Source organism: Anomaloglossus baeobatrachus, chromosome 1, assembly GCF_048569485.1.
Source record: "Anomaloglossus baeobatrachus isolate aAnoBae1 chromosome 1, aAnoBae1.hap1, whole genome shotgun sequence".
Classification (NCBI taxonomy): Eukaryota; Metazoa; Chordata; class Amphibia; order Anura; family Aromobatidae; genus Anomaloglossus; species Anomaloglossus baeobatrachus.
In genome coordinates this window covers 216,986,330-217,010,255 of record NC_134353.1, presented here as the reverse complement: position 1 = coordinate 217,010,255, position 23,926 = coordinate 216,986,330, and the positions used below count along the sequence as shown (strand labels likewise).

General features: G+C 47.5%; 2 protein-coding genes across 3 annotated transcripts in view; one reads left to right on the top strand and one right to left on the bottom strand.

Annotated features, from left to right (window-relative positions):
* Positions 1–11,663, bottom strand: part of ANAPC10 (anaphase promoting complex subunit 10) — a 145,280-nt gene extending 133,617 nt beyond the window's left edge. For both annotated transcript variants that reach the window (XM_075348101.1, XM_075348106.1), the window contains exons 1-4: positions 11,542–11,663; positions 8,675–8,749; positions 6,751–6,875; positions 871–961 (exon numbers count right to left, since the gene is read on the bottom strand). In XM_075348101.1, coding sequence (XP_075204216.1) covers positions 871–961; positions 6,751–6,865 — 206 coding nt within the window. In that variant the 5' untranslated portion in view covers positions 6,866–6,875; positions 8,675–8,749; positions 11,542–11,663. The remainder of the gene's footprint in view (positions 1–870; positions 962–6,750; positions 6,876–8,674; positions 8,750–11,541) is intronic.
* Positions 11,664–11,751: 88 nt separating this feature from the next.
* Positions 11,752–23,926, top strand: part of ABCE1 (ATP binding cassette subfamily E member 1) — a 95,401-nt gene continuing 83,226 nt past the window's right edge. The window contains exon 1 of the mRNA XM_075348092.1: positions 11,752–11,931. The gene's annotated coding sequence lies outside the window, so the exon portion shown is untranslated. The remainder of the gene's footprint in view (positions 11,932–23,926) is intronic.

The window sequence follows — 23,926 nt, the reverse complement described above, 5'->3', positions numbered from 1 at the left end:
ATAAAGTATTAAAAACATTACGGTAAGCATGTTCAATACTTTTTCCCAGTGTCATTTCTCATTATTACACATTACTTAATTTATGGACATCTATGGTTTGATTTGTCTGTGTGGGTTGGATGGGTTGTTACAGACATCTGGTGAGAAATTCATGTCAACACACAACAGTTATAGACATAAAGTAAGCCAAAAATCTTCTTGTTGCATATGCTGCATTAATACATTTCTATATGTTCCAAATATTGTCTGTGGGGATCCCCAACCATCGAACATGGTGGTATACTGGACCAATCTAAATATCCATCAGTTTGATGCATACAAGTGCCTGACTGACTGCACTTTAGGGCGCTAAAGTTGTATGTTTTTCATAAACCCAGTGTTATATTAGGATTGGATACTCTAAAAGAAAATGTAAGAGTAAAGGCCCTGTCACACACAGATAAATCTGTGGCAGATCTGTGGTTGCAGTGAAATTGTGGACAATCAGTGCCAGGTTTGTGGCTGTGTACAAATAGAACAATATGTCCATGATTTCACTGCAACCACAGATCTGCCAAAGATTTATCTCTGTGTGTAAAGTGGCCTTTAGACTGTAGCCTACATTCCAAGATAGTAAACAACTGATGAACGAGTAAATCAGCAGACGTAATATGTATGCACCAAGGTGGGTGAGGTTATACTCACATGGAGAAATTTCAAAAGGACTTTCACACTATAATAGACTTTCACCACATTGAGTGACAATCAGATTTTTTGGATCTTAGAAATTTAAATTTTGGTGTAAAAAAAAAAAAAAAAACAAAAAAAACAAAACTTCAAAAGGTTGTAATATCAAGATTATAAGAGGAATCAATGAAATAAGATATCTACCGAAACTGAATGTTCACTAGATGAGGCTGAGATCCATCAGATTGCCAGTAGGTTTCAAGATTATCATCTCTTAACTGGTCGACACCAAAGCCTTAATAAAAAAAAACAAAAACAAACCGATAAGAAGCAAAATATCAACTTCAACCAACTGATTTAGACAAGCCTTACTAGAAGGTGCAAGAAAAGAATTTTGCATGATTTTAACAAGTATATAAATATGCTTCACTGAATTATATAACTTACCAATACACGTTTATTAACTACTAGAAGGTGGCCCAATTCTAACGTATCGGGTAGTCTAGAATGTGTATGTAGCTTAGCAGACTGAATAATAAGGTAATGAATGGACTGGATGGGTTAGGTTTAATTTAGTATTCTTATAATTGTTTATTGGTTTTAAAATGACAAACAGAAGGAACAGTTTTAATAGATGAGTCTAATGTTTAATGATGTCCATGGCTTGTAATGAAAGAAGGCCATAAACAGTGTAAAGTGAAGTAAAAATATGCTGATGCTGTGATGTGGCCCAATGCTGGTATGTGCCCCCATCGTGGTGCAGCCACCATCCTGACATGTGCCCCCATCCTACGGGGTAAGGGCGCTTTCACACTTGCGTTCAGCGCAATCCGCCGCTATGGAGAATAGTGCAGTCCGTTAATCCACTGCGCTATTCTCTATAGACTTGTATTGACGACGCACTGTAACGTAAGTGCCTGTGTTGCATCCGCTGGACGACGCTGAGTCGTTATTTTGACGCAGCGTCGGGCGGAGGGAATGCTATATGTAGCGTTTTTTGGGTCGTTAAAATAACGCACATTGACAGATTCCGTTGGAATCCGCCAAGGTGTCTAATGATTGTCTATGGTGGCGGATTCCACCGCTATGCGCCAAGCGGCGGAATCCGCTGACAAATTCAGTCACGTTCTACTGAGTATGCTCAGCATGTCCAGCAGAACGATCCAAATCGTTTAAAATCACTCCTAGTCTCTCTCTCCCCTCTCACCCCCTCTCTCATACTCACCGATCATGGGCGCAGCGCTGCACGACTGTCACAAAGCTCCGGCGGCTTTTCCGCTTTTGAAAATGCCGGCCGCTCATTAATCCATCTCGTATTCCCTGCTCTCCCTGCCCTCCGGCGCCTATGATTTGTTGCAGTCAGACCCGCCCCCACGCTGAGTGACAGCTGTCTCACTGCAACCAATCACAGCCACTGGTGGGCGGGTCTATATCGTGCAGTAAAATAAATAAAAAAAAATAAAAAAAAAACAAAAAAAAAAAAAAAAACACGTCGTGCGGTCCCCCCCAATTTTGATACCAGCCAAGATAAAGCCACATTAGATGTGACAGTCCCGGGACTCTACCCGGCTCATCCCGAATTGCCCTGGTGCAGTGGCAATCGAGGTAATAAGGAGTTAATGGCAGCAGCCTATAGCTGCCACTAAGTTCCTCCCTCCCTCTAAAAAAAAATGCAAAACGTTCTTTTGCAGGAATCTGTTACTTTATTAGCACACTATTTGCAACGCATCCATCACATGCGTCAGATAACGCACTGTGATGGATGCCTCACAACGCAAGTGTGAAAGCAGCCAAATGTGTGCGGGGGGCGGAGTGCGGGGTGGGTGGAGCCGAGCAGGCCCATGGCGCTGACTACGTCAGTGACGGGAAGTGCATGGCTGGGGACAGGTGACTATCCAGGGGTGTGTGTGTGTTTTCAGTATATACATGCGGAGGGCGGAGTGCGGAAGGGGGTCGGAGCCGAGCAGGGAAGTGTCGGGCACCGTCCTGTCGGCCCGTAGTTCGGGCTCTTCAGTTAGGCTCGTTGCACACGTAGCCAGGGTAAATATCGGGTAATTAAGCAAAGCACTTTGCTTGGTTACCCAATATTTACCTTGGTTACCAGCGAACACCACTTAGCGCTGGCTCCTTGCACACGTAGCCAGGGTAAATATTGGGTAACTAAGCAAAGCTCTTTGCTTAGTAACCCGATGTGTACCCTGCTTATGTGTGCAGGGAGCCTTAGCTGAGCCGTTGGTTGCAGGCTCTTTAGCGCACGCGCTGTGGCGACGGTTGTCACTGTAATGACGTTAATTTGGAGCAAGATAGACAGACAGAATAAGGCAATTTTATATATATATATATATATATATATATATATATATATATATATATATATATATATATATATATATATATATATATATATATATATATTATATATATATATAATATAATATATTGTGCACAGGCTCATGCTCAGCAAAACTTACAAACATATTGTTTGATTGAGTGTTATCATCAATTGTCCCGCAGGGCTTCCTTACTGTTCAAACCAAGTACAGGAACTTGGTGCATAGCCAAACATTTACAAGTGCATCTCAATAAAAATAGAATATCATCAAAAAGTTACTTTATTTCAGTAATTCAATACTGAAAGGGAAACACATTATATAGTCATTACAGACAAAGTGCTCTATTCACGTGTTTATTTCTGTTAATGTTGAGGATTATGGCTTACAGCCAATGAAAACCCAAAAGTCATTATCTCAGAATATTAGAATTACCACAAAACACCTGCAAAGGCTTCCTAAGTGTTAAATGATCCCTTAGTCTGGTTCAGTAGGCTACACAATCAGGGGGAAGACTGCTGACTTGACAGATATCCAGAAGGCAGTCATTGACACACTCCACAATGAGGGTAAGAAACAAAAGGTCATTGCTAAAGAAAAAAAAAAAAAAGCTGGCTGTTTACAGAGTGCTGTATCCAAGCATAATAATGGAAAATTGAGTGGAAGGAAAATGTGTGGCAGAAAAAGGTGCACAAGCAACCAGGATAACCGCAGCCTTGATAAGATTGTTAAGAAAAGGCCATTCAAAAATTTGGGGGAGATTCACAAGGAGTGGACTGCTGCTGGAGTCAGTGCTTCAAGAGCCACCACACACAGACATAACCAGGCTACAACTGTCACATTCCTTGTGTCAAACCACTCATGACCAATAGACAATGCCAGAAGAGTCTTACCTGGGCCAAGGAGAAATAGAACTGGACTGTTGCTCAGTGGTCCAAGGTGTTTTCAGATGAAAGTAAATTTTGCATTTCATTTGGAAATCAAAGTCCCAGAATCTGAAGGAACAGTGGAGAGGCCACAATCCAAGCTGCTTGAGGTCTAGTGTGAAGTTTCCACAATCAGTCATGGTTTGGGGAGCCATATCATCTTCTGGTGTAAGTCCACTGTTTTTTATCAAGACCAAAATCAGCGCAGCCGTCTACCAGGAAATTTTAGAGCTCTTTATGCTTCCCTCTGCCGACAAGCTTTTTGGAGATGGTTATTTCATTTTCCAGCAGGACTTGGCACCTGTCCACACTGCCAAAAGTACCAATACCTGGTTTACTAACCACAGTATCGCTGTGCTTGATTGGCCAGCAAACTCGCCTGACCTAAACCCCATAGAAAATCTATGGGTTATTGTCAAGAGGAAGATGAGAGACACCAGACCCAACAATGCACATGAGCTGAAGGCTTCTATCAAAGCAACCTTGGCTTCCATAACACCTCAGCAGTGCCGCAGGCTGATCGCCTCCATGCCACGCCGCATTGACACAGTAATTCATGCAAAAGGAGCCCTGACCAGATATTGAGTACATTTACTGTAGATTCTTTTTAGTAGACCAACATCATCAACATTAACAGAAATAAACACTTGAAATAGATCACTCTAGGTGTAATGACTATTGTATATGCGATTCCTTTTTGTATTGAATTACTGAACTAAATTAACTTTCTGATGATATTCTAATTTATTGAGTTGCACTTGAAGTGCTACAAGCTACACGTTTTCCCATTCATCTCTACATCTATAAAACCAGAGCTATCAAAGATGAAGGGATAGTAGAGAAAGAAGGAAAACAAGCAGGTGAGAAGGTGCAATTAAATATTTGACCGCGCCATCTGTCTGTCTCGATGAGTTTTGTCCTTGTGGTTACAATAACTCATCGGGAGACAAATTATTCCAAACTATAGACTTATAACTCGTAAAAACAATGGCTTACAGTGGATTCCAATACACTTGTTAGCATGGTAAGTCTCATACAAGACACCCACTGGATTCCAAAGATCAATTGTGCACTTAATTTTCAGCATGAAAGATAGCTGACTCACTGCCTAGATTTGGCTAATGATATACCCACACAATCACTTCTTGTCAAAAATGTGGAATAAGGGTCCTTTATTGAGTTGCGTTCAAGGGAACCAACCACCAGGATTTTCATATATAAAATAAAGCCAGTGCTATACTGGTGCTAGGATGCTGCGTGTAAGCATAGCTTTTGTTCAGAGATTGGATGTTTTATTTCAGAAATATGTGCAAGTAAAGTTCCTGTAATGCAATGGTATTTGATTGACAGGTGCAACAGGAAGGGAATGAGTGGGTCAGGTCTTGCTATCGATTCCTGCCTGTGGGGCCCGGCAATGTCTCTGCGGAAGGCGCGAGATTTTGCCCGGCTACGTGGATGGCGCCGGAGGAGTCACCCATGTCAATCACCAAAGGAGAACACCGATCAGCACCGAAAGAAGGGACAAGAGCCGCAAAATAGGACACCCATTGGGCCAGACCCAACAATTAGCATACATGTCGGGGAAAAAAGGTATTTGTGGTGTATACAGGGGGAGTCAGGGGACAACATGCACCTTTATAGAATGCAGCACGGGGCTGCTTAAGGTGCTAGTTTTGGTTTAGAATAACAAGGTTCCCTTTATAGTGTATCCCTGTTACTACCAGAATATATGGTTAGATACTTATCTGTTTAATAAGGAATTTGAGGTGTCTGGTAATTTAGTTACTTAGACCTTGTTGGTGTTTGTTCTAAAATAGAGGGACGCCTCTATTGGGTACTTTGTTACTGTGGTCTAGAAACCAGAATCATTTTTGGAGAGTTCTGGCCTGCATCAGCTGCACATTACTTAACAATCTCTATCTTTTTTGTATCACTGGGTATTAGTAGTAGCCTTGATTGTGGGTGGTCACAAGGACACCTAGGGTTTCAGCAAGGATAGTCGAAGAGGTGCGGGGGCGCCACATTGCATTTTTCTATAGGGTGCCAACCTCCCCAGTCAGGGAGTGCAAGATATTAGGGGCATGCTAGGGTCAATCTAGGCTAGTAAGCACCACTAGGTCATTGGTATTACAACAGCATTTATATGTGTTTCCAACCTATTGTCTACCTATGCAACTAAACGTGTGTCATTGTACCATTCCTGCACCCTGCCTTTTTCCCCTTTGCTATTTTTTACCTTAGTGGATATCAATAACGTATGGGAGGACTATTATTGTCTACAAGAAATAGAGTAGCAGTCCGGCTCTGACATACGAAGTCTTCTTCACTGTGTGCTTTGTGATGCCCTATATGTGAACACATGAATAGAGTTTCAAAACGCTAATAAAAGTTCAGACAGTCTACCTGCTTCAAGTCTTAAAGGGGTTGTCCATTACTGGGACAACCCCTTCTCCATCCCTATGTTTCCCCCTTATAAAACGCTAACACTCATACACCTCTGGTGCTGGCACGGCCTCTCCCGTGGCTCACGCGTTACTCTCCCCAACTTCAGATACATCACATATATGCGGAGGATGTGAGAGCAGCCACAGCACTCGCTTCCTCTGGATGTATGCGATTTGTCTGAAGGAGGGGGGAGTAAAGCCAGCGCCGATTGCATACATGACCTCCACTTCCAAAAACCGTGCATGTACTCTGGGCACGCAAGCCCAGATCTGTCCCATTCACACTGAGGACAATGGGTTCCCCGTGTCAGTGATCAGTAGGAGTCTAAGCAGCCAGACTCATTACAATAATTGTATGTGTTATCATAAATGGTTACATTATACCTGGCTTGCAAGATGACAAAGACCACACAGCTTGAGAGCCAATTTCTCGCACAGTTCCAGTTCTTTTCAGCTGGTTTGGATCGGCACCAGGGGGGGTTTTGTTGGGTGTTGTCATTTCTTATTATCTAAAGAGAAGTAGAGAACCTGCACTGTGATAACTGAGCGTAAAATATTAATACAAATGATTGAGTACAGGATGGAACGCCAACATTCCGCCACAGTCTGATCAACATACAGTTTTTATTTTTCCTTTCTCCCCCTGACTGCTGCAGCAATATGTATTGCCACATTTCTGCTTGCTCTGGGGTTGCTATGGTAACATTGACAAGCATCCATTGTAAATAAAATTGTATAGGGCCCTTTGGGCAAAGAATATTCTGAGACGTACAGTATTTGGATCATCTTGAAAAAGTTTAGATGCCGAGACATCCATTACCTGATCGAATGAAGAGGTTATACCTCTTCTGATTCTGTCAGCTTCACTTGGATGAGACACTGTTGAAAAACAGCTGCACCATAGAAAGCAACCTACAACTTACCTTTAATTAAAAATATTCTGTTCTGAAGAATGGAGGGATTATTAACTTTATTCCTTACTGCCTAGATGACTAGCCACCTCTGTAGTCTCTGAATTTTGGCCTGTCTCCTGGGTAAGGAACACTGTTTACAAGCTTTTACCAATAGAGCTTGCAAGCGCTGCTCTGAATCTGATTGAAGCTGGGCAGATCCAATCTCCTTGTGTTCCTCCCATGGTGCAGAGGCAAAATTGCTTTTTACCGGGCAGAGAGAAGCCGCAGAGCAGAGATTAACCGGGCAGATACTGGCCAAAGAGAAGTCGCAGGGACCTGCCTGTCTTTCTAGTCTCCTGTGTGGTTCTTAAACTATGTTTTTGCTTTGACTTAAAGCCGCTTTACACGCTGCGATATCGTGACCGATATCGCTAGCGTGGGTACCCCCCCCATCGGTTGTGCGACATGGGCAAATTGCTGCCCGTGGCGCACAACATCGCCCAGACCAGTCACACTATTTACCTGCCCTGCGACGTCGCTGTGACCGGTGAACCGCCTCCTTTCTAAGGGGGCGGTTCGTTCATCGTCACAGCGACGTCCCAGCAGCGTCACTGAACCGCTGCCCAATAGAAGCGGAGGGGCGGAGATGAGCGGGACAAACATCCCGCTCAGCTCCTTCCTTCCTCATTGTGGCCGGGAGGCAGGTAAGGAGAGGTTCCTCGTTCCTACAGTGTCACACGGAGCGATGTGTGCTGCCGCAGGAATGAGGAACAACATCGTTACTGCTGCATTAACGATATTCGAGAATGGACCCCCATGTCACCGATGAGCGATTTTGCACGTTTTTGCAACGATGCAAAATCGCTCAAAAGGTGTCACACGCAATGGCATCGCTAAAGCGACTGGATGTGCGTCACAAATTCCGTGACCCAACAAGATCGCTTGAGCGATGTCGCAGCGTGTAAAGCGGTCTTTAGTACAGCCTTTTAGAGTCAAACACACCTGGCTGAGGTCATTTCTGGTCAGAGTGCGCACAGTTTCGGCCATCGGAGCAATGATACCTCCGGCCCAAACGGTCTATCAAGCAGAAGCGCACCTGAAGAATGAAGATGAGACAATCCCTTTAATTATTGTATGCCTGCTGTACATTTGTAGTTCTGGATGTGATAATCTCCGCTCTGATGCCTCTGTCACTGTTACAGAAAATCACCACCCCAGCAATCAAGTTGGCCACTAAGGATCTGCCCACTATGACCAGTGGGCATCGACCATACGCTTCCATTTGTGTGCCCTGCAGCGAGGACATCAGGCAATAAGGGGCTCTGGCTGATGGACGAGGGTCCGACTCTGCTTATTACAGGGGCCATCCACTTCACTAGAAAGAAAGCTTACAAGTGTCCGAATAAGTCACAAACCTTGTTGCTCTTCTCTGTTGCGATGCAGCTAATTATAATCCAAGGAACCGATAGGAAAGAGTCCAGGAAAAGATTCTGAAAATAGAAAGAAATCAAATTCCCGCAGGAGTCCTGATAATTACATGTATTACTCTACTAGGACCATGAAGCCCTGCCACATCACACTACAGGGCAGTATATACACAGTATGGAGCCCTGCCACATCACACTACAGGGCAGTATATACACAGTATGGAGCCCTGCCACATCACACTACAGGGCAGTATATACACAGTATGGAGCCCTGCCACATCACACTACAGGGCAGTATATACACAGTATGGAGCCCTGCCACATCACACTACAGGGCAGTATATACACAGTATGGAGCCCTGCCACATCACATTACAGGGTAGTATATACACAGTATGGAGCCCTGCCACATCACACTACAGGGCAGTATATACACAGTATGGAGCCCTGCCACATCACACTACAGGGCAGTATATACACAGTATGGAGCCCTGCCACATCACACTACAGGGCAGTATATACACAGTATGGAGCCCTGCCACATCACACTACAGGGCAGTATATACACAGTATGGAGCCCTGCCACATCACACTACAGGGCAGTATATACACAGTATGGAGCCCTGCCACATCACATTACAGGGTAGTATATACACAGTATGGAGCCCTGCCACATCACATTACAGGGTAGTATATACACAGTATGGAGCCCTGCCACATCACACTACAGGGCAGTATATACACAGTATGGAGCCCTGCCACATCACATTACAGGGTAGTATATACACAGTATGGAGCCCTGCCACATCACACTACAGGGCAGTATATACACAGTATGGAGCCTTGCCACATCACACTACAGGGCAGTATATACACAGTATAGAGCCCTGCCACATCACACTACAGGGCAGTATATACACAGTATGGAGCCCTGCCACATCACACTACAGGGCAGTATATACACAGTATGGAGCCATGCCACATCACACTACAGGGAGGTATATACACAGTATGGAGCCATGCTATATCACACTACAGGGCAGTATATACAGTATGGAGCCCTGCCATATAACACTACAGGGCGGTATATTCACAGTATGGAGCCCTGCCATATAACACTACAGGGCGGTATATTCACAGTATGGAGCCCTGCCATATAACACTACAGGGCTGTATATACACAGTATGGAGCCCTGCCATATAACACTACAGGGCGGTATATTCACAGTATGGAGCCCTGCCATATAACACTACAGGGAGGTATATACACAGTATGGAGCCCTGCCATATAACACTACAGGGCGGTATATACACAGTATGGACCCCTGCCATATAACACTACAGGGAGGTATATTCACAGTATGGACCCCTGCCATATAACACTACAGTGAGGTATATACACAGTATGGAGCCCTGCCACATAACACTACAGGGAGGTATATACACAGTATGGAGCCCTGCCACATAACACTACAGGGAGGTATATACACAGTATGGACCCCTGCCATATAACACTACAGGGAGGTATATACACAGTATGGAGCCCTGCCATATAACACTACAGGGCGGTAAATACACAGTATGGAGCCCTGCCATATAACACTACAGGGCGGTATATTCACAGTATGGAGCCCTGCCATATAACACTACAGGGCTGTATATACACAGTATGGAGCCCTGCCATAAAACACTACAGGGAGGTATATACACAGTATGGAGCCCTGCCATATAACACTACAGGGCTGTATATACACAGTATGGAGCCCTGCCATAAAACACTACAGGGAGGTATATACACAGTATGGAGCCCTGCCACATAACACTACAGGGAGGTATATACACAGTATGGAGCCCTGCCACATAACACTACAGGGAGGTATATACACAGTATGGAGCCCTGCCATATAACACTACAGGGAGGTATATACACAGTATGGAGCCCTGCCACATAACACTACAGGGAGGTATATACACAGTATGGAGCCCTGCCACATCACACTACAGGGCAGTATATACACAGTATGGAGCCCTGCCACATCACACTACAGGGAGGTATATACACAGTATGGAGCCCTGCCACATCACACTACAGAGCAGTATATACACAGTATGGAGCCCTGCCATATAACACTACAGGGAGGTATATACACAGTATGGAGCCCTGCCATATAACACTACAGGGCGGTATATACACAGTATGGAGCCCTGCCACATAACACTACAGGGAGGTATATACACAGTATGGAGCCCTGCCATATAACACTACAGGGCGGTAAATACACAGTATGGAGCCCTGCCATATAACACTCCTGGGCGGTATATACACAGTATGGAGCCCTGCCACATAACACTACAGGGAGGTATATACACAGTATGGAGCCCTGCCACATCACACTACAGAGCAGTATATACACAGTATGGAGCCCTGCCATATAACACTACAGGGCTGTATATACACAGTATGGAGCCCTGCCACATCACACTACAGAGCAGTATATACACAGTATGGAGCCCTGCCATATAACACTACAGGGCTGTATATACACAGTATGGAGCCCTGCCATATAACACTCCTGGGCGGTATATACACAGCATGGAACCCTGCCATATAACACTACAGGGCTGTATATTCACAGTATGGAGCCCTGCCATATAACACTCCTGGGCGGTATATACACAGTCTGGAGCCCTGCCACATAACACTACAGAGCAGTATATACACAGTATGGAGCCCTGCCATATAACACTACAGGGCGGTAAATACACGGTGTGGAGCCATTATTACACCAATGCAGACGCAGCAGCCCCCACATAGAGCCCATATCCCCCAGACATGACAGCACACGGGTCCCTGCCTGCTCTGTACAGCTGCTGGACCCCAGACCGGGTACACTGCTCAATCCATCCCAGGAAACTCAAGCTCCGCATCCAACGACACTCAACCAAACCCGCCAGCCTCCAGCGCTGCCTCCAAGTGATGACGTCAGCTGCGCGACTCACGGACAATCCAAGCGTTCCACAGTGGCACGCAACGCTTACGTAGCTTTGCACGCCGGTGTTGTGGGAGGGGGTAGTAGCGGCGGCCATCTTGGCCGGTCTGTCTTCGTGTGCTGTGCACGCTGCTGCTCGGGGAGAAGCGCGAGTGTTACCGCTGAGAGAAGGGGCGAGGCGGTCGTACGGCATCCGTCTTGTGCCCTACCAACCGGCACCGGCTCCTCAGCAGCGGCCCTCCCTGCCCTCCTCCGGTGAGTGCGCCTTACGGCCTGACATCTGGTCTCCGCGGCCTGCTGCATCTCATCTGTGTAGCAGTGGGTATCTGTCTATATACATACATATGTGTGTATATACGGTATATATCTATAGCTGACGGAGACTACACTCCCAGCATGGATTGTCAGCATACAGCCCTCGTGTCGCAGACCATATGTGTACAGGTGGGAGTCCAGCCATCTGCCCGACACCTCCATACACTGTCCTGGCACTGCCCACCACCTCCATACACTGTCCTGGCACTGCCCGCCACCTCCATACACTGTCCTGGCACTGCCCGCCACCTCCATACACTGTCCTGGCACTGCCCGCCACCTCCATACACTGTCCTGGCACTGCCCGCCACCTCCATACACTGTCCTGGCACTGCCCGCCACCTCCATACACAGTGTGTCCTGGGCACTGCCCGCCACCTCCATACACAGTGTGTCCTGGGCACTGCCCGCCACCTCCATACACAGTGTGTCCTGGGCACTGCCCGCCACCTCCATACACAGTGTGTCCTGGGCACTGCCCGCCACCTCCATACACAGTGTGTCCTGGGCACTGCCCGCCACCTCCATACACAGTGTGTCCTGGGCACAGCCCGCCACCTCCATACGCAGTGTGTCCTGGGCGCTGCCCGCCACCTCCATACACAGTGTGTCCTGGGCGCTGCCCGCCACCTCCATACAGTGTGTCCTGGGCACTGCCCGCCACCTCCATACACAGTGTGTCCTGGGCACTGCCCGCCACCTCCATACACAGTGTGTCCTGGGCACTGCCCGCCACCTCCATACACAGTGTGTCCTGGGCACTGCCCGCCACCTCCATACACAGTGTGTCCTGGGCACTGCCCGCCACCTCCATACACAGTGTGTCCTGGGCACAGCCCGCCACCTCCATACGCAGTGTGTCCTGGGCGCTGCCCGCCACCTCCATACGCAGTGTGTCCTGGGCACTGCCCGCCACCTCCATACAGTGTGTCCTGGGCACTGCCCGCCACCTCCATACACAGTGTGTCCTGGGCACTGCCCGCCACCTCCATACACAGTGTGTCCTGGGCACTGCCCGCCACCTCCATACACAGTGTGTCCTGGGCACTGCCCGCCACCTCCATACACAGTGTGTCCTGGGCACTGCCCGCCACCTCCATACACAGTGTGTCCTGGGCACTGCCCGCCACCTCCATACGCAGTGTGTCCTGGGCGCTGCCCGCCGCCTCCATACGCAGTGTGTCCTGGGCGCTGCCCGCCGCCTCCATACGCAGTATGTCCTGGGCGCTGCCCGCCGCCTCCATACGCAGTGTGTCCTGGGCGCTGCCCGCCGCCTCCATACGCAGTGTGTCCTGGGCGCTGCTATTGTGAAGCTAGAGCTGGATGTGCACAAGCTTACTGACTTCTCAGGCCGGTTTCACACATCTTCGCCGGATGCGGCGCACACCAGTACACTGTATACAGTACAATGGCAGCACGACAAGCGCCGGTCACATGCTGTCATGTGACCGGAGCATGTGACCCGGAAGTTGCAGCGCTGCCATTGTACTGTATACACTTTACTGTCGTGCGCCGCATCCGGCAATCCGGCAAAAAGCCGGATGTGTGAAACCGGCCTCAGAGCCTTCTGACCCTGCAGTTCTTGTAATGTGCTGTTATCTGGCTGTGCTGGGAGCTGTAGATCCTGCAGCGCAGGGTGAGAGGTTGGGTTCTCAGTCTTATCTTTCTAGCTGTTGTGTGACAGTTGCTGAGCTGTGCTTGTACGTCAGGGTTTTGCAGACTCGGGTATATTACCCAGCTATCTAGGTGGTCACAGAATGTATTTTCATCTATGTTTTGTTACTAGAGGGTAATAGATTTTATCCAGAGCTGCATTGGCTTTAATGCATTGTGGAAGAACCTATTTATGAAGCTATGTTGCTTTCTAATCATACTTGGCATGATTACCTAAACATTGGATCTCCAGTTGTTAAATATAAGGGACTAGTTTCAGTGTCACCGAGGGACGGCTTGCAGCGCCGATTCTCTTAGTTGGATCTGATCACCTTTATAATGAGCTAGATATAGCTAAACAAAGTGTATCGTGCGCCGGAATTAGCTACACGCTAAGTATATCACACAGGATGGGACTAAAGGGTACTTTACACGCTGCGACATCGCTAGCGATAGCTCCCGTCGCTCGTGCGACATTTGGTGCTCGCTGCTGTAGCGAACATTATCGCTACGGCAGTGTCACACGCACATACCTGGGCAGCGACATCGCTGTGACCGCTGAACAATCCCTCCAAGGGAGAGGTGCGTTCGGCGTCATAGCGACGTCACTAAGCGGCCGGCCACTAGAAGCGGATGGGCGGAGATGAGCGGGACGTAACATCCCGCAAACCTCTTTTCTTCCTCATAGCCGGTGGACGCAGGTAAGTAGATGTTCGTCGCTCCTGCGGTGTCACACATAGTGATGTGTGCTGCCGCAGGAACGACGAACTACATCGTACCGGTGGCAGCAACGATATTAAGGAAATGAACGATGTGTCACACGCTGCGATGTCGCTACCGGTGCCGGATGTGCGTCACTAACGACGTGACCCCGACGATATATCGGTAGCGATGTCGAAGCGTGTAAAGCACCCTTTAAGGCACGGTCCAGCAGGCCATGTCAAACTGAACGGGACTGGGTGCATGGCTGTGCTCATTGTACTGCCTCATTCAGATGTCTGTAATGCAGGGACGTCTGAATGAGGCTTTACTGCTGACTTCTGATGTACTTCGCAGACGCAGCAGAAGATCCTCATTCAGGTGTCACCGCACATACAGACGTCTGAATGAGGTGTTCTGCTAAATGAGCAGGGCTGAGTCAGTGTTAAGAGCACGGCAGCGTGGTAGCTGCCTTGCTTTTTTCTGAACACTGAGGTGTAAACATCCCACCCACCTCCTTCCTTCCACATTGCCAGCGGGATGCAGGTAAGCTGTGTTCATCGTTCCCGGGGTGTCACACGGAGCGATGTGTGCTGCCCCGTGACTGATGAACAACCGGCGCAGAGAGGAAGAAACGACTTTTTGAAAATGAGCGACGTGTCAATGAGCAACGATAAGGTGACTATTTTTGCTCATTCACCATCGCTCGTAGCTGTCACACGCTACGATATATCAAATGATGCCGGATGTGCGTCACTTACGACGTGACCCCGCCGACATATCGCACGATATATCGTATTGTGTGACGCCGGCATAAGGTTAAGTTCACACTTCCGTTGCTTTGCATCCCTCACAATCAGTTGTGTGACTGATGCAATGGATGCGTTGCAGATAGTGGCACAACTGATGTGACTGATGCTGCAAAACAACGATCCATTGTTTTTATTTTATTTTTACTGTTTTACCAGCGGCCGGCTTTTGTGAACAATCAGCTGATCGCACGGCGGCTGGCTTTTATGAACGATCAGATGATCACACGGCGGCCGGCTTTTGTGAAGGCGGCCGCTCAGCTGATCGTTCACAAAAGGCGGGCGCTCAGCTGATCGTTCACAAAAGGCGGGCAATCAGCTGATCATTCCGGCCGCTGGAACGGAATTTACAGTCGATCATGTTTTTTTACTGTGCGCATGCTCACGGTAAAAAAAACCGATCTGCCGCGCACAAAAAAAAGTTACATTCAGCGTTGCTCCCGCCTGACAGTCAGTCAGTAAACGACTGATCCGCCGCGGATACAACGCAGGGCCATCAGTCACAATCCGTTGCTAATAGAAGTCTATGGGGAAAAAACGGATTCCTGCAAAATAATTTGCCGGTTACCGTTATTCCTCAAAGCGATGGATTGTGACTGATGCAAAACAACGCAAGTGTGAACTTAGCCTTACACACAAGCAAATAAAAATGCCAGCCCCTAGCCACCTCAGAAAAAAAAAATAAACTGTTAGACTACATGCGCACGCTGCTTTTTTTTTACTGCTTTTTTGCTGCTTTTTTGGCTGCAGTTTTGTCAGCAGAACTTTCTGACATTTGACTTCCCAGCAAAGTCTATGAGAAGTCAGATTTGTCATGCGCACACTGCAGTTTGTTTGTCAGCGTTTTTTTTGTCAAAAGTTTGTGACAAAAAAAATGCAGCATGTTCATTCTTCCTGCGTTTTTGTCAACATTTGTCACCCATTGAAATCAATGAGGGCATCAAAAACGCAGGAAAAATGCATGGTAATCAAAAGTGGTGCATTTTACCTGCCTTTTACCTGCGTTTTTGGTACCAAAAATGCAGGTGATTTGTCAGGAAGTGAGGTAACAGGCAACTGGTCCCGTCCCGTCCCGTCCTCCACGTGTTCCCCGAAGTACCGCTGTCCCCAGGGGAGATGATGTGGAGGACGGGGACTATCAGCGGCGGCAGCGAGAGGGAAAAATCAATGTTTTCAGCTGCCAATGTCCATCCCCCTCTCGCTGCCGCTGATTGTCCCGTCCTCCACATCATCTACCCTGTGCGTGCACGCTGGGGACAGCGGTACTTCGGGGAACATGTGGAGGACGGGACTATCAGCGGCGGCAGCGAGAGGGGGATGGACATTGGCAGCTGAAAACATTGATTTTTTTTCCCTCTCGCCGCCGCTGATAGTCCCGTCCTTCACGTGTTCCCTGAAGTACCGCTGTCCCCAGCGTGCACGCACAGGGGAGATGATGTGGAGGACGGGACGATCAGCGGCGGCGGCAGCGAGAGGGAAAAATCAATGTTTTCAGCTGCCAATGTCCATCCCCCTCTCGCTGCCGCCGCTGATAGTCTCGTCCTCCACGTGTTCCCCGAAGTACCGCTGTCCCCAGCGTGCATGCACAGGGGAGATGATGGACCCCTCTCGCTGCCACCGCCGCCGCTGATAGTCCCGTCCTCCACACTCCTGTCAGCTCCACGCAGTAGCGCGATCAGCTGAGCTGTCACTGAGGTTACTCGCGGCCACCGCTGGATTCAGCGGTGGCCGCGGGTAACCTCAGTGACCGCTCAGCTGATCGCGCGGCTCTCTTCAGTTGCTGCATGGAGCTGACCGGAGCGGCGGTGTCTGCTGCTTCTCCGGTCACCTCCATGCAGCAGAGCTGGAAGCGACACTGGACTATCCTGGATTACGCCGGACATGGAGGGCTTTGTCGGGCTTATTAAATGGGAGAACGAGGGAATTTGTTAGTGTTTTTTATTTCTAATAAAGGATTTTTTCAGGTGTGTGTTTATTTACTGTAACTTACAGATTAATCATGGAAGGTATCTCGGGGAGACGCCTGACATGATTAATCTAGGATTTAGTGGCAGCTATAGGCTGCCAATAACTCCTTATTACCCCGATTTGCCAACGCACCAGGGCAAATCGGGAAGAGCTGGGTACTGTCCCAGAACAGCCACATCTAATGGAGGCGGCCATTCTGGGCGGCTGCTGACTGATATTGTTAGGCTGGGGGGCTCCCCATAACGTGGAGCTCCCCATCCTGAGAATACCAGCCTTCAGCCGTATGGCTTTATCTGGCTGGCATTAAAATTGGGGGGGACCGCACGCCAGTTTTTTTTTAATTATTTATTTCTAATTTTTTTTTTTTCAATTCAACAAGCTTTATGGGCTTGTTTGAACTGAAAAATACATGAAACAATTGTTGACAAAACTGCAGCCAAAAACGCACCAAAAAAGCACCTACATTTTTTGTGACATTTCCAGGCTCTCTGACAAGGTGCAGTTTTGGCTGCAGTTTGTGAACACGAAAAAGAAGCAGCGTGCGCATGTACCCTTAAGGTACAGTCACACTAAGCAACATCGCTAGCAACATCGCTGCTGAGGCACGACTTTTGTGACGTTGCTAGCGATGTTGCTGTGTGTGACATCCAGCAACAACCTGGCCCCTGCTGTGAGGTCGCTGGTTGTTGCTGAATGTCCTGGACCATTTTTTAGTTGTTGCTCTCCCGCTGTGAAGCACAGATCGCTGTGTGTGACAGTGACAGAACAACAACTGAATGTGCAGGGAGCAGGAGCCGGCTTCTGTGGACGCTGGTAACCACGGTAAACATCGGGTAACCAAGAAGCCCTTCCCTTGGTTACCCGATATTTACCTTCGTTACCAGCGTCCACCGCTCTCACGCTGTCGGTGCCGGCTCCCTGCACACGTAGCTGGAGTACACATCGGGTAATTAACCCAATGTGTACTGTGGCTAGGAGTGCAGGGAGCCAGCGCTAAGCGGTGTGCGCTGGTAACGAAGGTAAATATCGGGTAACCAAGGGAAGGGCTTCTTGGTTACCCGATGTTTACCGTGGTTACCAGCGTCCACAGAAGCCGGCTCCCTGCTGCCTGCACACGTAGCAGAGTACACATCGGGTAATTAACCCGATGTGTACTGTGGCTAGGTGTGCAGGGAGCCTGCGCTAAGCGGTGTGCGCTGGTAACCAAGGTAAATATCGGGTTGGTTACCTGATATTTACCTTAGTTACCAAGCGCAGCATGCTTCCACGTGTAGCGACGCTCCAGCGATCCCTGCCAGGTCAGGTTGCTGGTGGGATCGCTGGAGCGTCGCTTAGTGTGACATCTCACCAGCAACCTCCTAGTAACTTACCAGCGATCCCTATCAGGTTGTATCGTTGTTGGGATCGCTGGTAAGGTGTTTAGTGTGACTGGGCCTTTAAAGGAAGACATAATTTTGTATTAAAAATAATTGATTATATAATGAGTAATTAATACAGAAATAAAAATCGCGACACATTCTGTATAACATTTGCCCAACCAAGCCTGCACCTTTTCTACTAATCTATGATTCCCCATTCTTAGGCCCGTTTCACACGTCAGTGAAAAACACAGACGTTTTTCACTGGCGTGTAAAACACGCACATGTCCCTGCGTGTGCCGAAAATCACGGCACACGTGGGTTGTCTAAGTGCAATCCGGGCTCCGTTCTCCGTGGCCCGTGATTGCACTTAGAGATTCACTCACCCGCTCCCGCTGTCCATGGTGCTGAATCCTCCCACGGTGCAGCATCCGGCTGGCGGTGACCCCTGCAGGAGCTACTTCCGGGTCGGCTGTGTCGCGCATAATGAATATGCGCGACAGTAATCAGCCGGCACAGAAGGAGCAAGCTGCACGGGCTGCAGAGGACATCGCTGGACGCCGGGTGAGTTAAAATGTTTATTATTTTAAATGCACGTTTTTTTCTGGCACGTGTTTCACGGACCACACCACTGCGTGGTCCATGGAACATCAGTGATGCCAGAAAAAAATGGACATGTCTCCGTGCAGAAATCACGCACACGCGGGTACGCCGCACAGAGACACGTGCAGTGAAAAATCACTGACGTGTGAGCAGACCCATTCATTATAATGGGTCTGCGTATGTCAGTGATTCTGGTACGTTAAAAAAAAAAAACACAAACGTACCAGAATCACTGACGTGTGAAAGGGGCCCTATACTGATGGTGCTGATTTCTGCCTGGCAATGCACCTCAAGAAGCACTGAGAACTGTATAACATCATGCGGTGCTTATTTTCCCAGGCCAAGGAAAGATGGGGACAGAATGGTCGCTAATTTGATTGTTCTGTCCACATTCCATATAATGTTGTGGCTGGGCGATGTGCTGCTGATAATTATATATTTTTTAAGGTATAAATGATCCAATCAGCTACAATGAACGTTTTGGATGATTATCGCCTTATTTTACATTGGCAGATAGCTCAGGTCTTCTGTTTGAGAAGAGGTGATTTTTAGACACTTTCCATCACTGAACTCAGGCATAATATAAAAACAAAATCCACCATGTTCAGTTTTTTTCTCAAACGCTGTCTCCATGGGCTTCCAGAAGAATAGAATCCCAAAAGGGATACCTTCCATACTTTTCTCAAGACAGTGCTCCTATGCTGATGGAGAAGTTTAACATTCAGTATAATGTGAGCGAGTGGAGACTCTATTACTTCATCCCAAAAAAAGTGAAAGCTGTGGTACTGCACAATGGCAGCGAGTATACTTCAGTGCCTGTAGGGCAGTCTGTGCACTTAAAGGAAAGCTATAAGAATTTACACTTTATTGTCAAGAAACTTAAAGGGAATCTGTCACCAGGCTTTTGCTTCCCCGTCTGAAAGCAGGATAATGTAGAGACAGAGACCCTTATTCCAGTGATGTCACTTTCTGAGCTGTTTGCTGTCATTTTGATATAATCACTGTTTTTTCTGCTGCAGATCTAGCAGTTATACAAAGCTCATAAATATGCTGAACTACCTGGCAGCAGGCCATGTAGTCCTCTAATGATAATCTGCTGTTGATTAATCAGTGATTTTATCAAAACTACACTTAAGGCCCCGTCACACTAAGCAACATCGCTAGCAACATCGCTGCTAACGAACAACTTTTGTGACGTTGCTAGCGATGTTGCTGTGTGTGACATCCAGCAACAACCTGGCCCCTGCTGTGAGGTCGTTGGTTGTTGCTGAATGTCCTGGGCCATTTTTTAGTTGTTGCTGTCCCGCTGTGAAGCACAGATCGCTGTGTGTGACAGCGAGACAGCAACAACTAAATGTGCAGGCAGCAGGAGCCGGCTTCTGCGGAGGCTGGTAACCAATGTAAACATCGGGTAACCAAGAAGCCCTGTCCTTGGTTACCCGATATTTACCTTTGTTACCAGCCTCTGCCGCTCTCGCGGTCAGTGCCGGCTCCTGCTCTGTGCACATTTAGCTGCAGCACACATCGGGTTAATTAACCCGATGTGTGCTGTAACTAGGAGAGCAAGGAGCCAGCACTAAGCATTGTGCGCTGCTCCCTGCTCTGTGCACATTTAGCTGCAGCACACATCGGTTAATTAACCCGATGTGTGCTGTAACTAGGAGAGCAGGGAGCCAGCGCTCAGTGTACGCTGCTCCCTGCTCTTTGCACGTGTAGCTCCGTGCGGTGGTAACCAAGGTAAATATCGGGTTGGTTACCCGATATTTACCTTAGTTACCAAGCGCAGCATCTTCCACGCGGCGCTGGGGGCTTGTCACTGGTTGCTGGTGAGCTCACCAGCAACTTGTGTAGCGACGCTCCAGCGCGATCCCTGCCAGGTCAGGTTGCTGGTGGGATCGCTGGAGCGTCGCAGTGTGACATCTCACCAGCAACCTCCTAGCAACTTACCAGCGATCCCTATCGTTGTTGGGATCGCTGGTAAGTTGCTTAGTGTGACTGGACCTTAAGCAGCTCAGTAAGTGACACATCGCTGGAATCAGGATCTCCTCTAGGTTATGCTGCTCTCAGATCAGGTGGCAAAAACCTGGTGACAGATTCCCTTTAACTACAAGGATTAAAGGGAACCAACCGCCAGGATTTTTCTATATGACGTCAAGGCACTAGGATACTGAATGCAATGATACAGTTTGTAGAAAGATCGATGCTTGGTTGCTTAATTATCTTTATGGCTCATGCGCACGTTGCGTAATTGCATGCATTTACGCTGCGTATTGCACTGCAGTGTAAATGCATGCGTCCTGCGTCCCCTGCACAATCTATGTAGATTGTACATGAGACGTGCGCACAATGCTTTTATGAACGCAGCGATTTGGGTGGTAAAATGTTGACCCAAATCCGTGCGTTCATAAAAGCAGCATGTCAATTATTCCGTGCGCTATGGATGCAGCTCCCAGTCTGTCTATGGTGACGGCAGCAGCCAGAGCGCATGAAATCGGCTTTTTTTTTTTTTTTTACAAAACTACTGCATCCATTACGCAGTGTTTCTGCAGCGATTTGAAGCGCACATGTGCTGTCAAATCGCTGCAGAATATTCAGCAGTTACGTGCGCATGAGCCTTTAATCAGAGTTGCAGAAATGCACTGCACCTTTGATTGACATGTGAAGCTGCACAATGCCTTTGGGGGTCGGGTCCTCAGTGTATATTCCTGTGCTCCCTGCGTCTTATATTGGACACCAACTGCATCAATGGTGGCGTGGCGCGATATTTAATTAAAGAAAAAGGGGCATGCAATACAAGACGCAGGAGGCAGAATATACACGAGGACCTGACCCCCAATGCACACGTCAATCAAATTACAGTGCATTTCTGCAACTTTGATTAAAGATATTTCAGCAACCAAGCAGCGGATTTTTCATCAGAAGGTGTGCTTGAATATTATAGCATCCTAGTGCCAGTATGGCACTGCCTTTACCCGATGTTGCAAAATTTTCAATTATGGAATTGCTAAATTTTTCCATATTGTCGTGGTTAAAAAAAAAAAAAAAATCAGAACTTCGTAAAAAAAAAAAAAAAAGAATTTTGTTTCGTCATTTCCAGATATCCGTAACTTTTTTTTACTTGTCAGTTGATGGAGCTGTGTGAGGGCTTTTTCTTCAGTTTGAGCTGAAGTTTGATGCAATTTTTGGTTATGTACACTGTCTCGATAACGTTTTGCATCTTTTACTTAATTGCAGCAACCAAAAAAGACAATTCTTGCGTTTTTACTTTTTTTTTTTTTTCTTCCCCCCTGCGTTTACTGTTTTGTACATAGTTCCATTAATATCGATAGCACTTTACAGACATCATTCAGGCGATTACACATGCAGTACTAATTTTTTTTTTTTGAGAAAAAGCATTATGTGTGTGAACTTTTTGCTTGTGCTTTTTTGTTAATTTGTTCTTTTAGGGTACTTGAACCTGCTTGATCGCCCATACAATACTCTGGTTACTATGATGTCCAACTACAAGTTGAGCTTCATAGGAGATCTTACAGCAAGTAGGCCTTTCTAAAGTTATGCTTTTGCAACAGATTGTCACCCTATCATCGCATCATTTGGGGTGCCAGGGGCTGTTGAAAGTGACTTCTGTCATGTTGAATTCTCTGAGTGCATATTGCTAATTCCTGCCTAACTGTCCCCGTATACACTAGCATAGATAAAGGGATCTTTAGCAAAAGTAGTTCTAAACATCTTTTACCGTATGCTAATGAGCTGGGGGACTAGTCCCCTGGGCGTTAGTTCCCCTTGCCAGTTGGCTCCATTAGCATGTTAGTACACCCCTGTGGGCATGCTAACATGCTAATTAATACGCAGCATCACAGGATGATCTCACTCATCTCTCCGCCGCCATCGCGTCAGACGCTGGATTTCGGCTCAGTGCGCATGACCCTAGAGGTTCGGTCATGCGCACTACTTCAGTTTGAAGCCAAGGCACAAACTCCCGGCTTCATAGTGCGCATGACCCAGTCTCCGGGGTCATGTGCACTGAGCCGAAATTCCCCGCCGGACACGATTGAGCGGAGAGGCGAGTGAGATCATCCTCTGATGCTGCACATTCATTAGCATGTTAGCATGCCCACAGGGGTGTACTAACATGCTAATGGGGGCGACTGGTCGGGGAACTAACGCCCAGGGGGCTAGTGTCCTCGCTCATTAGCATACGGTAAAAGATCTTTAGAAATACTTTTTTTTAATGATCCCTTTATCTATGCTAGTGTATACAGGGACAGTAAGGCTATGTGTCCACGGGAGAATGTTGCTGCAGATTTTTCTGCATCAAAATCCGCGGCTTTCCCGCAAAATCCGCACCTTTTCAAAGGTGCGGATTTGCCGCGGAATTGCCGCGGATTTTGGTGCGGAATTTTTTTTTTCCTACAATTCTAAAGCCAAAATCCGGATCAAAATCCGCAATAATAATTGACATGTTGCAGATTTTTCCGGATCAAAATCCGCACCAAATCCGCCGCGGAAAAATCCGCAGCATGGGCACAGCATTTCCAAAATGCCATAGAAATGGCTGGAAAGTGCCGCTGCTGCAGATTTTTTTTTCGGAAAATCCGCGGCTTTTCCGCGAGAAATCCGCGGCAAAATCCGCGCATTTTCCGCAGCGTGGACACATATCCTAAGGCAGGAATTAGCGATATATACCCAGAACTGCTCATGGGTTCAGGTTCCCTTTAATATTGCTGTCACGGTTGAAAGCAGCAAAATGATGTGATCCCAGCTAGGCAGGTGACAATTGTGTAACAGAGCCAAAGAGCCTGCTCCAGCTCTCATTAATGGGTTACCGATGATCCACAATGAGTT